This window comes from Pristis pectinata, chromosome 7 (genome assembly GCF_009764475.1).
Source record: "Pristis pectinata isolate sPriPec2 chromosome 7, sPriPec2.1.pri, whole genome shotgun sequence".
Taxonomy (NCBI): Eukaryota; Metazoa; Chordata; class Chondrichthyes; order Rhinopristiformes; family Pristidae; genus Pristis; species Pristis pectinata.
The window spans coordinates 36,858,739-36,872,372 of NC_067411.1; the positions used below are offsets into that span (position 1 = coordinate 36,858,739).

Below are 13,634 nucleotides of genomic sequence, written 5' to 3' on the forward strand. Positions count from 1 at the left end.
CACCAGTAATCAGTATTATATATCACAACGCATCAAGCTCACTCCAAGAACTAACCTTGATCCCTTTCATGCCATGTTCTGCTGACACTTGTAGGTGAGCTGGGAGATGGATAGAATTCTCCAGCTGGACTGGTGTCTATGCTGTCATCAATAGAGATCGTCTTAGGCCGTTTGCTGGAAAATAAATACATAATTCAGATTAAGGTGCGGTGCTAAAACTATCAATTCTCTTTGAAATAATTTCAGCTTTAAACATTGTCAATAAAATGTCAGCGTGCCCTCAAGGAAAACGGAATATTTTCACATTGTCTCCTCGTCCCAAATATTGGCAGTGAATTTGCGAACAGTAAAAAAAAGCACCTATTACTGACCCTGTAAGATGCTCGCCATAGATACTGTACCTAGTGACCTCTGTGGTAAGCACTTTCCCTTTCTGATGCCTTTTGTTACCAGCTGGCAAACTGGCTGAGCAACCAATCATGTCACAGATTTGGTACAAAATGCAAATCAGGAAGGAAAAAACCTAATTCTTAATTAACTTGTTAAATATATAAAGAATGCCAAATAACTTTACACACATGAAAGCAGAAGCTGAAATAACAAACACAATCTTTTTAAAAAATTTTTACAGTCCCATATATAAAAAGGATTATAACACATGTACAATAAATATAGTTTATTCGCCAGCAATTGTGGATAAGTTCATGATGGAAACTAATGACACTAAATGCAATAATCATTTCCATGATATTTTGCAATGAAAATAGTTTGTAAATAGAGTAAATTCAGGCCAATTCAATGATTCACTTGACTGAGGTGGAGAAGACCATATGCAACAGTCTGTGGAGTGACAATGAATCATTTATAGCAAGTTTGAGATTTACATGTTAAACAAAAGCTGCAGAAAATATAAAGTTGCTCGCCCTCTTACAATGTAATGCTAGTGATCAATTAATAGTTTCTCTGTTATCATTAACATAAAATCTGGGCAACTTCAGCAGAAGAACACCTGTATACTTGCATATCTATCGCATCAGTTTTATGAACAGTTAGACGTGGTCGGAAAACATTTTTGTCATGGGGTTTCATTCTTGCATAAGTCAAGCATTTACAATCAAGATAAACCAGAACCTGCTGAATTTTATGTGCCTGCTGCACTGGAGGATCCAACACATCATGTCCCTGCTTTCCACCATGATGCAATTTGACCTTTTTCATTATTTCTATTTATATTATGTTTCTATGAACCAGACAGAGTACTTAGGAGTACCATCCATTGAACATTGCAGGTGTTTCTTTCCTAAATTAATGTTACCTGCACAAAGAAATGTATCTTCACATCCCCATCCTTATGAAGGACTTATGAACAATCATTAATCTCCATGGTTTACTGAGTTTTATATTTAAAATTGTTCCAAGTACGTACTTTCCTTTTGTGGACCCATTGACGGCACCTCACATTCAAATCTCCCGCATGTTCAAATCTCCCTCACACTCATTTCTCTCTGTTTCCAGATATTGCCAATGGTTTAACCATGGCAGGTACATCACCCAAACACCTTGCGAGATAATTGCTAGCAGATATATCACTTTCGTACATAATCACATCTGGAGCAGCAAACCATGGCTCGAGCAGTTCCATCCACATCCCCCATTCCCCTGGAACACAGTGTGTTAGCCACTATTTAAGCAACCATTTTGACAATCTCCCTTCTGGATCTGGTAGATCCCTGCGACACAGTCTGCAGTTCCCACATTGGCCTCATTAGTCACTTCCAAACCCATAAAAAACACTATAGAATTTCAGATATATAAAGAGTAAATGAGAGGCAAGAGTGGACATCAGACCACTGGAAAATGACACTGGAGAGGTAGTAACGGGGAACAATGAAATGATGGACGAACTGAATAAGTATTTTGCATCAGCCTTCACTGTGAAAGACACCAGCAACATGCCAGAAATTCAAGAGAGTCAGGGGGCAGAAGTGAGTGGCGTTGCTATTACTAAGGAGAAGGTGCTTGGTAAGCTGAAAGGTCTGAAGGTAGGTAAGTCACCTGAACCAGATGGACTACACCCCAGGGTTCTGAAAGAGGTAGCTGAAGAGATCGTGGAGGGATTAGCAGTGATCCTTCAAGAATCACTAGATTCAGGAATGGTTCCACTCCACTCTTTAAGAAGGGAGGGAGGCAAAAGACAGGGAGTTATAGGCCAGTTAGCCTGATGAGGTTTCGGAGTATTTGGAAACACATAATAAAATAGGCTGAAGTCAGCATGGTTTCCTGAAGGGGAAATCTTGCCTGACAGATCTGTTGGAATTCTTTGAGGAAGTAACAGGCAGGGTCAACAGGCAGGAGAGTCACTATGTTGTCTACTTGGATTTTCAGAGGCCATTGACAAGGTGCCGCACATGAGGCTGCTAAACAAGACAGAAGTCCATGGTATTACAGGAAAGATACTAGCATGGATAGAAAATTGGCTGACCGGCAGAAGGCAAAGAGTGGGAATAAAGGGGGCCTTTTCTGGTTGGCTGCCGGTGACTAGTGTTCCGCAGGAGTCGGTGTTGGGTCCGCTACTTTTCATGTTATATCTTAATGATCTGGATGATGGAATTGATGACTTTGTGGCCAAGTTTGCAGATGTTACAAAGATAGGTGGAGGGGCAGGTAGTGTTGAGGAAGCAGGGAGTCTGCAGAAGGACTTGGACAGGTTGGGAGAATGGGCAAAGAAGTGGCAGGTGGAATACAGTGTAGGGAAGTGTATGAGCATACACTTTGGCAGAAGGAATAAAGGCATAGACAGTTTTCTAATTGGGAGCAAATTCAGAAATCGAAAGTGCAAAGGGACTTGGGATTCCTAGTGCAGGATTCCCTGAAGGTTAACTTGCAGGTTGAGTCGGTAGTAAGGAAGCCAAATGCAATGTTAGCATTCATTCTGAGAGGACTAGAATATAAAAGCAAGGATGTGATGCTGAGGCTTTATAAGGCATTGGTCAGATCACATTTGGAGTATTGTGAGCAGTTTTGGGCCCCATTTCTAAGGGTAGGTGGGGTTCTTTCTGCTGTTAACCACTTGGGTCTCTGTGTGAGAAACACATGTCGTTAGCTGGACTGTTGAGGCAGTTTGGCAGCACTGATGTCAAGTCAACTTTGAATGAAAAATAACATCAAAATCTGGCTACGCAACATATTTTTAGAATGTGTGAGCTACCACCCCTCCAAATATGGCAGGTGCCATAAGTCACACTAAAAATATGCGCAATCTCACGCTTAAAATTCTAGTCAAACTGGCGTAATAGTGATCAAACAAGGGATGCAACCTGACCCGATTGTGTAGTCATTGTCTTTTTGCAAAATTAGGTTTATTACAGTTAAAATAAATGATGTCAACTGCCTTCCACTCAAAATTCTTTCTCAGATGTTTATATTTTCAGTAGGATTTAACTATAATCCCTAGATATCCATAATTTGTACAAGAATTCAGGTCCCTCATATTACAAATTTGTGCTGCATTTTATTTCTAGCTGTTATTTGGAAAGCAGATACTTCTTTATATATTTTAATTTTTACAAAATATATTGACGCACTTTTATATCTTGAAGTAACATTCCTTAATTTGTGCAACTTTCTTTAGCATCGAAAAGGTTTAAGTATCACAGTAGAAACCAGTGTGCTTGTATCATCATTTGTGGACATTTTATAAATACAAGACTCAATAAATTTATTTGTTATAAACTTAAAACTGGCATAGACATTCATTACAATTCTACAGATATAAACCTTTCAAGGCAATCTCCTGGGATGGAATAAATTACACTTTTGTTCTGCAAGCAGCAGTTTAATGGTATCAATCACAGCAGTGCAAATTGGCATTTGCCAAGAAGTTACATTTGTCCGTTTTAACTTACTGTAAAATTTGTGCCAAAATAACAAGGAAAATCTTTTAACTCAGGGAAAATGGATGCGAAGGAGTGTGTTAGAGAGTACATTTGGTTAAGAAAATGTATCTCTGGAAAAAAAACAGTTAACTGAAAAAGAAATATTACTGTGTTTCAACAGTTATATCTTTCTTCAAATATTCATTCACTGACTGTGATAGTGCTAGCAAGGCTGGCACTTATTGTCTGCCCTCATCTTCATTTAGAAGATGGTAATGGCTCTTTCTCTGAAAGACATTCTTGATTCTGATAGGTTTTACAGATCTCTGGAAATTTCATAGCCATCAATAATTTAAATTCCCATCATGGGATTTGAACTTGTATCTCTGAGATTATTCGTCCAGATGATAACTATTATGCTGCTGTTCCTTGCTGATATCAGGTAAAGATGAGAAGTTTATCCTCTGTGGTATGCATGAAATATTAGACTATGTATCTTGTACACTGCTACTGAAGATCAGTTCCTTTGAAGTCAATGGAGTTGAATTTCACATGCAGGATACAATGCACATACCAATAATATTATACATTTAGCATATGTAACCATGGATAAATTTCCACCACTCCTGTGTCTTTGGGTCCTTATTGGGCTCTGGGCTACAAATTAATAGTGTTGAAGTGAACATCTCTGTTCAGATAGGTATAAATTTCTTTTAACCAGTATTATTTCGTAGAGAACTCTTATGACCAAATTACTCTACCCTATGATGTTTTAATGGACAGGAGAGGGGTCAAAACATAGACCTTAGGATACATTTCCATATGTTACTTCAGGTATTAATGATTTAAATGAAAAATGTATTAAATCAAAGAAGTTACCTGCCCGGTGGGGAAGACAGTGACCTCTGTAGGCTGGAGTTTATGTCATGGTAGAATGGTTGGCTTTGAATCTCTGCAAGGTTGTAACTAATCCCACTTCCTTGTGTTATAGCCACTGAAAGCATAAAACAATTGTGAATTATGATAGTCAATCTTTCTGCACACAAAATAATTTTACATTATTCACAAAGAATAAAAATATTTGGAATACATTTGTGTACTGGATTAGAGTTTATTAAGAACACATAACATGAATACTTTGACTACTTTTAAGACAATCTAATCTGATCATTATAAGGTATACAAATGAAATCATAAACATTTCTGGAAAAGATTATCATACACTGATTTGACTTCTGGTCCTAATTTTTCTTCATTACTTTTTAAAAGTTTTGGTATCTCATACATTTACAAAGTTTGTATCAGCAAACCTGATCAGAAACAATTTTATAAGTCTTCGCTTTGTGTTGGAGTGTCTTACAAAGTGTCAGAAGAATAGTCAAAGTGCATCATAACTCAGGCTGATAACACCTTCTCCCAAAATCAATGGAGTCAAGTTTGTCTATCTAGTTACACATAATCATAGTGAAAAGGCCATTGCAATGTTGAACCACTGTAGGATTGGTATAGTAAGTTGCAGACCTCAGTAGTGGGAGGTGGGGGGAAGTATGGAAGTCCAGATGTTGAAGGATATCCCACTGCCAGACTGAGGCTCCTGGGGAACTCCATCCATAAACAGGGAAGGGCAGTGTCAAAACAATGATCTGTAGGAGTCCCACAGTGATAGCAGCCCACATTAGTTTTTTGGGGGCTCAATAGTGAATTTGCCACATTCCTCTCAGTCTAAGAAAATTAATTCCAAATGTATTTGGCTGGATTCTTTGGCTCCAATACTGTGAAGCTTGTTGGAGTGTGCATGGAATACACAGTACAGTAACTAATTCCTATCAAAATGACATTTTGGGTCTCAGGACCCGATTTGTATTTTAAAGGAGGTTACTGCCTGAAGTTTGTCTAGTTACACATACTCGTAGTGAAAAGGCCATTGTGATTTTGAGCCATTGTAGGATTAGTGTAGTCAGCTGCAGGGACGTGGGGTACGGAAATCTGAATGTCAAAGGATATCCCATTGCCAAATAAATAATTGGATAGTAAACTTCCAAATATGAAATACTTAATATCAAAATTAGCAATATTCCTACAGTTAAAGAGGGTTCAACTAAAACTGAAGATTCTTCTATTAGCACAGAAATTCGAATTCAATTTGTAAATAAAAGCAAGAGGCAACAAATCTCCTATTACTGAAAGAAAATCATATGGAATAACTACAGAGGGCAAAAACTGAAAAAGAACTTTTTTTTTACAAAGGGTAGAAAAAGAATCCATATGAGAGATGAAAGAATAGTCAAACCAGCAGATGTGACCTTCCCCTCAGATTCTACATACAAAGATTGTGGTTGTGGAAATGAATGTGGCTGTGATGATGCAATTAGATACAATAAATATGGTCAAAGAAGCAATATAGAACCTATTGTTAAGGTAGAAAAAAAACAGTAGGTTTTATGGTATGAACCTTCAAAATGCCAAGGGAAACACCTGGGGTTATAACCACAAAACTTTAAACATTTCGAATGAAGGATGACTAGGTGATATCTTGTTGTAATGCAGCAAAAGGAATAAATGGACAACCATGAATCAATCAGCCTACCATTGGTTGCAAACATAGAAAATAATACTTGCTTGGAATGCAAAAGAAGCGTGACAGACTGAATTAAAAGACCACATGAACACTTAATGAATGCTCAGGGAATTAAACTTATTTCAGCCAAGGGTAAGTGGAGAAACTATTTCTTCTTGACGTACGTAGAAATAATCTGGACTCATACATTTTTAAAATATATTCATTCGAGGGATGTGGGCTTTGTAAGCTGAGCCAGCATTTAATTGGCCATCCCACATTGGGACAAAATATCACAACATGGGATACAACATCAAAATTGCAAATGGCATGAACACAGAAATATTTTGTTATCTTAAAATGGACTGTACACACTTCATACAGAATTGTGAAGATGGACAGATTAGCTGATAAAAGGGTTCAAATCCAGAGACTGGCAATAAACAGGTATGTAGTTGTAAGAAGACAATGAAACGTGAGGCCCACAATAGCATGAAGTTCAGCTTCAATGGGAATTACACCTTAGAAGTAGACTGATACCAAGGTGTAGTTGGACTAAGACATTTTTCTGATGTATTCCCTTGGAATTAAGGATGACTTTCTATAATTATTAATCACGTATACTGAACTTAGATTATGGGGCAGTTTGGTGATGGTAGTTCAGGTTGTCAATATCTGCATTTGTTAAGGTGCAAGTAATGGTAGTGCATGGAACTTTATGTAAAATGTACAAAATGAAACATGTGTGATCACAGGTTTTCAGTGCTTTCAGGGACAGCACATTGGACTAGGTGTTGTAAAGCTGAATCTCTACAGAGGATTCTCATTTTAGAACAGTAATGAGCCACCCTCCAAAGCATTAGAAAGAATGAGGCATTTATGAATCACACTCACTGATATATAGTCACCCAAGAGGCAGCAACAGGCAGCTTTGGGCAGTTCAGAAGAAACATATGGGTGACCAGTTCCAGAGGTAACAAAGGATAACATGATTTGCAACTGCAGGGAATCCTTTGCATTTTTAAACATGTCCTACAGATGTTTAATGTGAGACAAAAATGAGGCAGGCAAAGAGAGTAGTACAAACGAGTGTAGTCACAAGCAACATCAGAGTGAGAGACGGCTCACAGGCTGAAAGACAACTGAATTGCAAAAAATAAAATAAAATTGGTTATAGGCAGGGATTTCATAGCTTTGGGAATAGGCTGCTTTTATTCCATTGTGTCTGACAGTCATGATAAGTTACTTCCATGGTGAAGGATCTCACAAAAACAGATGAAAATACTTATGGAAAAAGGAGAACAGCCAAAAAGCACAGATGTGTTTGAGGTCCTGCAGAGGGAATCTATGATAGAAGAAGAAAATAAGCTAAATAAAGTATATCATGTGAAAAAAGTGAAGTCACCTGTGTTGGAGCAAAAACTAAAGCAGAGTATTTTTTTAAAGTCGAGAGATCTGATGTACCCTTGTACATAAATAAAAGTTAATTTGCAGGGCACAGCAAGAGGTTAGTAGGCAAATGGTATGTTGGTCTTTACTGCAGATGGATTTGAGTGTGGAAGTAGAGATCTTACTCCAGTTCCATAGACCCCTAGTGAGATTGCATCTGGGACATTGTGTACAGATCTGATCTCCCTATCTACTTAAGATGGAGCGAGTACACTGAAATTTCATCAGATTGATTCCTGGGATAGCAGGTTTGCTGTAGGAGCAGAGATTAAACAGACTAGGCCTATACGCTCAGAGTTTAAATGAATGAGAGGTGATCTCATTGAGACATGCACAATTCTTATTGGGATGTTTCCCCCGGCGATGGTGTTGAGAACAAGGTTAATAGTCTCATGATAAGGGCTGCAATGAAAAATCTTCTGAATGTTTGGAATATTCTACCAAGAAAGGCATGAAGGCTCAGCTGCTGAGTATATTGAAGAGAGAGGTGAATATAGTTTTAGATTCTGAGATAATCAAAAGTATAGAATTACTGCAGGAAAATGGTGCTGAAGTAAAATATCAGCTGTAGTTGTATGAAGAGCAGAGCAGACAAGAGGGCCTGAATAAGTTACTCCTGCTTTGATACGTTCTTGATTATACTCTATCAGGCATCCACAGTTGCTAGGAATCGGACATTACCAAATGGCAAATTTTCAGGCTAGACAAAATTGTACAATCAAACAAAAAGGGGGAAGAGAGCAGCTTCCATCGCATCCAATTGGGAGCAACAAACAATCTGCTGGAGGAACTCAGCGGGTCGAGCAGCATCTGTGGGAGGAAAGGAATTGTCAACGTTTTGGGTTGAAACCCTGCATCAGGACTGAGGATGGACAGGCAAGATGGCCAGCTTAGAGAGGAGAAAGGGAGTGGCAAGAAAGGATTCTGAGGCCTCGGAATACCTTGTAATCCTTTCTTGCCACTCCCCTTCTCCTCTCTAAGCTGGCCATCTTGTCTCTCCACTCTCAGTCCTGATACAGGGTTTTGACCTGAAACGTCAACAATTTCTTTCCTCCCACAGGTACTGCTCGACCCGCTGAGTTCCTCCAGCAGATTGTTTGTTGCTCCAGATTCCAGCATCTGCAGTCTCCTGTGTCTGCATCCAACAAGGAGTTATGAGGGACACTGTAGAAGCCAGGCGGGTGGTCAATACACGGAGCAGGTGCTGCCTGTCTCCAAAAATGTGCCACACTCACCATGTGGGCCACGGTACAGCTCTGAGACCCACATCTCAGCACTGAGTGACTGCATGGCTTGCTCCAGCCCACCCAAACAGTCATTACACAATGTAGTTCATTCTGCAACAAGCCATTGCCATACAGCCTTGAGATCACTTTGACCATTTCTTTCCATGGGAGCGCCAGTGTGGGACAGAGCACTCAACTGGGTTCCCTGCACAGCAAGGCAGGGGATTGTGCCAGTCCCTGGGACAGCAGTGCTATCAGTAACGTACCTCTCTATACATAATGTTATAATGACCCATTTTAGCACTGATTACATTACAGCTCTCACTCCTGAGCACAAAGAGAAGTACCAATGTATACAACTCTGTTTGATGTCCAAATATAATTCAGTAAAGTCTTGTTAAACTAGACTTTGTTTAATTATTTATAAACATTTCTAGAATGACAACACAAGAACTAGTTGGTGGTAAAAAAAGCTTTAATTAATTTTGAAAGATATATCTTTATTTTCTATTATGCTGTTTGGCAATAAAATATAATCTACACAGGAGCTGATGGCCCATGTGCTTCAATTTCACTGATTTCTAGGGTAGATTTTCGACTTCATTGTGTAGTTTGTAATTAGAGGAGACAATAAAAGTTGGATTAGCCACCATCCAAGATTGCCAACTTGATGGTAAAGTTAAAGACCTTTTGTTACATGGGCTTGGGCATTAATGGGGTCTCCATAAAGATTATTTTTCACATATATCATATCAGCAGGCTAGAAATTATTGAAGACAGCAACATTTCAGAAGCTCTATTGAGCTTCATGTAGTGTACTAGTAATATGCGTTTTCTGAATAATTTAATTTATATAATTTAGTTTATATAATTTGCTGCAGACTGCCAAACGGAATCTGTAACTCAACTTAATTGGTCTATCACTGTGGATCTATTTCTTTATTGATTCAGGAGATTGGAAATATGGATCCCATATCATTCCATGCTAAGCCAATGACATTTTCAATATTTTATATAGAAGGACAAATTTCAGTTTATGGTTGGTGGCTTTCGATGAAAACTGAATTTTTCAGAAAGCACACATAAGCAGAAGTGTGAGGTAGCCCAAACTCTGGTATAAACTACAATGGTTTTAAGTGAGTGAAATAGAACAATAGGGCATACAAACCACAGCTGATACCGGTGTCTGCTCAGTGGTAATGAATGAAGATAACTTTCTACCTCACCATCTCTACAAGGTAAACAGACCTTCAACCTCATCCTGAGCTGAAATATATAGTGATACGTCACAGTGAAGAACATGATGAGGCATGGACACTAATCAGTTTTATCAGAACCAGTTTGTAATGGGAAATACCAGCACACAGTTCTGCCCAATTATAAAACATGTAACTAATTCTCTAAGATAAATCTCAATGAACCATTACACTTACTTCGAGATACTCGCATAAGTTCTCCAATGCTGAAGACTCCTGATTTTATAAAGCTGTCCTCTAGGTATGCTAAAAGAGAAAGAAAAAAAAATTAGCTTAGATAAGTTATTATTAACAACTGAAAAATTATTTCACCATTTTGAATGGTCTTCAGCATCATATAAACAAACAGAAACAGGGAAAAGTCATTTTGTAAATAATCAGAAGATCAGAAGAGCAGTGACGTTATGACCAAATAGATAGGGTACTGAAGGTTTGGACGCTCATTGAATGGTTCAAACCCAAATGTGGATTTGCATTCCATCTTCAACTACCTCTCAAAGGTATACTTGCAAGCCAGCTAGAGTAGAACAGGGTTTCTATATCTTTGAAACTCAGGTACATTCTGCAGCCAGTAAAATTAAGAATGGATTTAGCTATGTGCTTGTGAAATATATACAAGTGAGACACTTTGCTGTTCCACACAAGAGTAGGATAGTTATGAGAGGGCATCTATAAACAGATAGGAAAGGGTGAATGCTTTATTATAGATAGAAGATGTTATATCCTATTTATTATGGAATGCAAACTACTAATCAGACTAGGTGAGGAGTGAAGTTGACATGATGGGTGATTTATGGAACACTGTCATGCAGTTGTAAATTCAAATGATATAATTTTTGATTCTAGAAGTGTTTATATTACATTTAAAGCAAGTGAAGTAGCATTTGTTTAATATAATCTGATCCAGTCAAAGGAAAACACAGAGAAAAGCTGAAATGTTAATTATGAAGGTCCAACAATTTTTATTTCTTCAACAGTAGTTTCTTCATTCATGTGTATGGGTGATATGAAATAAAAGTAAATGGTTATGTTTAAGTTTGTACTAGAGCCCAACTAGGTATCTGTGCCATAATGGTAGTGGCACTAAATATCCGCAATAATTGCAAACAAATTTGAACTATTGTAGCACACCAGGCAATGTGTGTGAACATTTGCAGGTCAGCTCATTGGCTAATTCTTCTTTGGGTTGAGCTCATTTGGAAAATTACACTGAGGTGATAGAAATGCTGGTTTCTGCAAAAACATAAAAAAACTTCAAATAACAGCAGGAAGGAGAGCAGATGAGTGATAGATCTGGCAGAATATGAAGCAGAAACTCCTCTGGGGAAATGATTCTGGTGAAGATTGGGTGATCCTCCACAAAAGCTCAGAACCCAGAAGCTTTATTAGCGTTTTGGCTCTCTGTTGTCACTGTTGACATTCTTTTGGTTCATCAAATCAAAGTGGTTCATCTGGCACTTTGACAGAATAGTTGTCAAGATTTATTAAAAGAAGATTTCATTTATTCATAAAGTGACATCATAATAGCTGATCCAAAATAATAACTTGGTCGCAATTCTGTTCAGTTTTTGTTCCAGCTGTGTGCACACATGGACAATTTTTTTCTGCACCACTGCATTGATTATAATTGAAGAAAGAAATGCAAAAAAATGCATTAAATTACAGATAAAATAAAGCTTCTAATTAGCACAGGAAATTGCAGCATAGTATCATTTGCTCCCTTTTGTTATGGATGAAAAGTCATGATTTTTATTACGCATTTAACTTTTTGATTCAAAATTACTTCTTGTCCTCTTTCACAACTAACCAAAACCACACAATACTATGATCACTATTCCCAAGATGCTCATCAATTGTCACATTATCTAACTGACCAACTTTGTTCCCCATTTCTAGCAATGCCACCCTTCTGCAAAAATCCTCCTGCACGCACTTTAGAAATTCTTCCTTATCTCTTCCAATCACTCTGCATTCAATATTAGAGTGGCCAAAGCCTCCCATTATTACGGCCTTAAAATTATTTCACCTCTCAGTCATTCTCTACAAGTCTCCCTTTTCTGTTCTGGTAGTATTGTAACTCTTTTATTGTTAAACATCTCCAACCAAACAAAGTATGCATTTGATCATTCTTGTTCTAGCACTCTAATATATTCCTTAATCAAAGATGCTACCTCATTTTATAAGTTTGAACCAATTAAGATTCATAATATTAAATAGGAGAACAAAAGGATAAGAAACGAAGCCAGGTGAATGGACTAAAATATGGGTAAATCATGATCTTATTTAAGGTGAACCAACTAGAGGGATTGAAGAGTCTTTCCTGTTCTTATGTTCTATTGACACACTCATCACAAGAATCCCTACTTAATTTGGGCCTTACTGTCAAACTCAAAAGTTGAATGATGCTCCAAGCTTCTTGCCATGGCAATATATTCAGCCTTTTCTGTGCATCTAAATTGCTCTCTTCATTTTCTTTTTCTGCACTAAGGGAAAGGCAGTATCTGCATCTAAACTGAGCTCTGGTGGTAATGATTCTGCAACACAATCGATTTTTGTCACTAGCAAGGTAACAACTTAAAATAATGTGCTTTATTCTGCTATGAAGATAGTTCTACACCTGAATTTGAGATTTATTTTTGTTCATACTCTCCTTTTCTTAAATCTGTATGAGGGTCTCATTCAAGTGTTTTTGTTAATACCTAAAGATATTGGCAATCTAAAGATATTGCTTTTACCAATTCCATGCACAACAAAGATTTTGACAAGACTGCTACTAGTTTCTTTCTGTTGCACATTTGCATATGTACATTTTGTTAGAATGACTGGAGCAAATTTATGTAAATACTTATACTTCAATTTGTATAACCAGTTCAATGATTAATTAGTCAATAATTTTGGTCTGTTCAAGAAACCATATCCGTGTCCTAAATTTTAAGGATTACTCTTTTCATCATGTTGCCTAAAATCAGTGCATTGCACCAGGTTTGTTTGTATTTTAGGCGTTAACATGATTGTTAACAGTATTATTTTGTTGGATGTTTATTCATGATATATTCTTATCACAATTATATATTTTGTTAATTCTTAGCAATTCATTTGGCTGCATCAAATAGGATCTAGAGTTCAGCTGACAGTACCCCTTTTATGCTGGTTAATTATATGAACCATTCAGAGATTTCATGAAGGAGGATCATGATCCAATCTGTAGAATGAACGATTGCATAATATGAGCCACAAGGCTATTGGATTTGATCCCTGGTCTCAGCTAAAA

The 13,634-nt window shown here is 37.6% G+C and overlaps 1 protein-coding gene across 6 annotated transcripts in view; it reads right to left on the reverse strand.

Moving 5' to 3' along the window:
• LOC127572196 (nuclear factor 1 B-type-like) overlaps positions 1-13,634 on the reverse strand; it is a 259,368-nt gene that overhangs the window by 83,425 nt on the left and 162,309 nt on the right. For all 6 annotated transcript variants that reach the window (XM_052019119.1, XM_052019120.1, XM_052019122.1 and 3 more), the window contains exons 4-6: positions 10,541-10,609; positions 4,755-4,869; positions 56-174 (exon numbers count right to left, since the gene is read on the reverse strand). In XM_052019119.1, the coding sequence (XP_051875079.1) occupies positions 56-174; positions 4,755-4,869; positions 10,541-10,609 (303 nt within the window). The remainder of the gene's footprint in view (positions 1-55; positions 175-4,754; positions 4,870-10,540; positions 10,610-13,634) is intronic.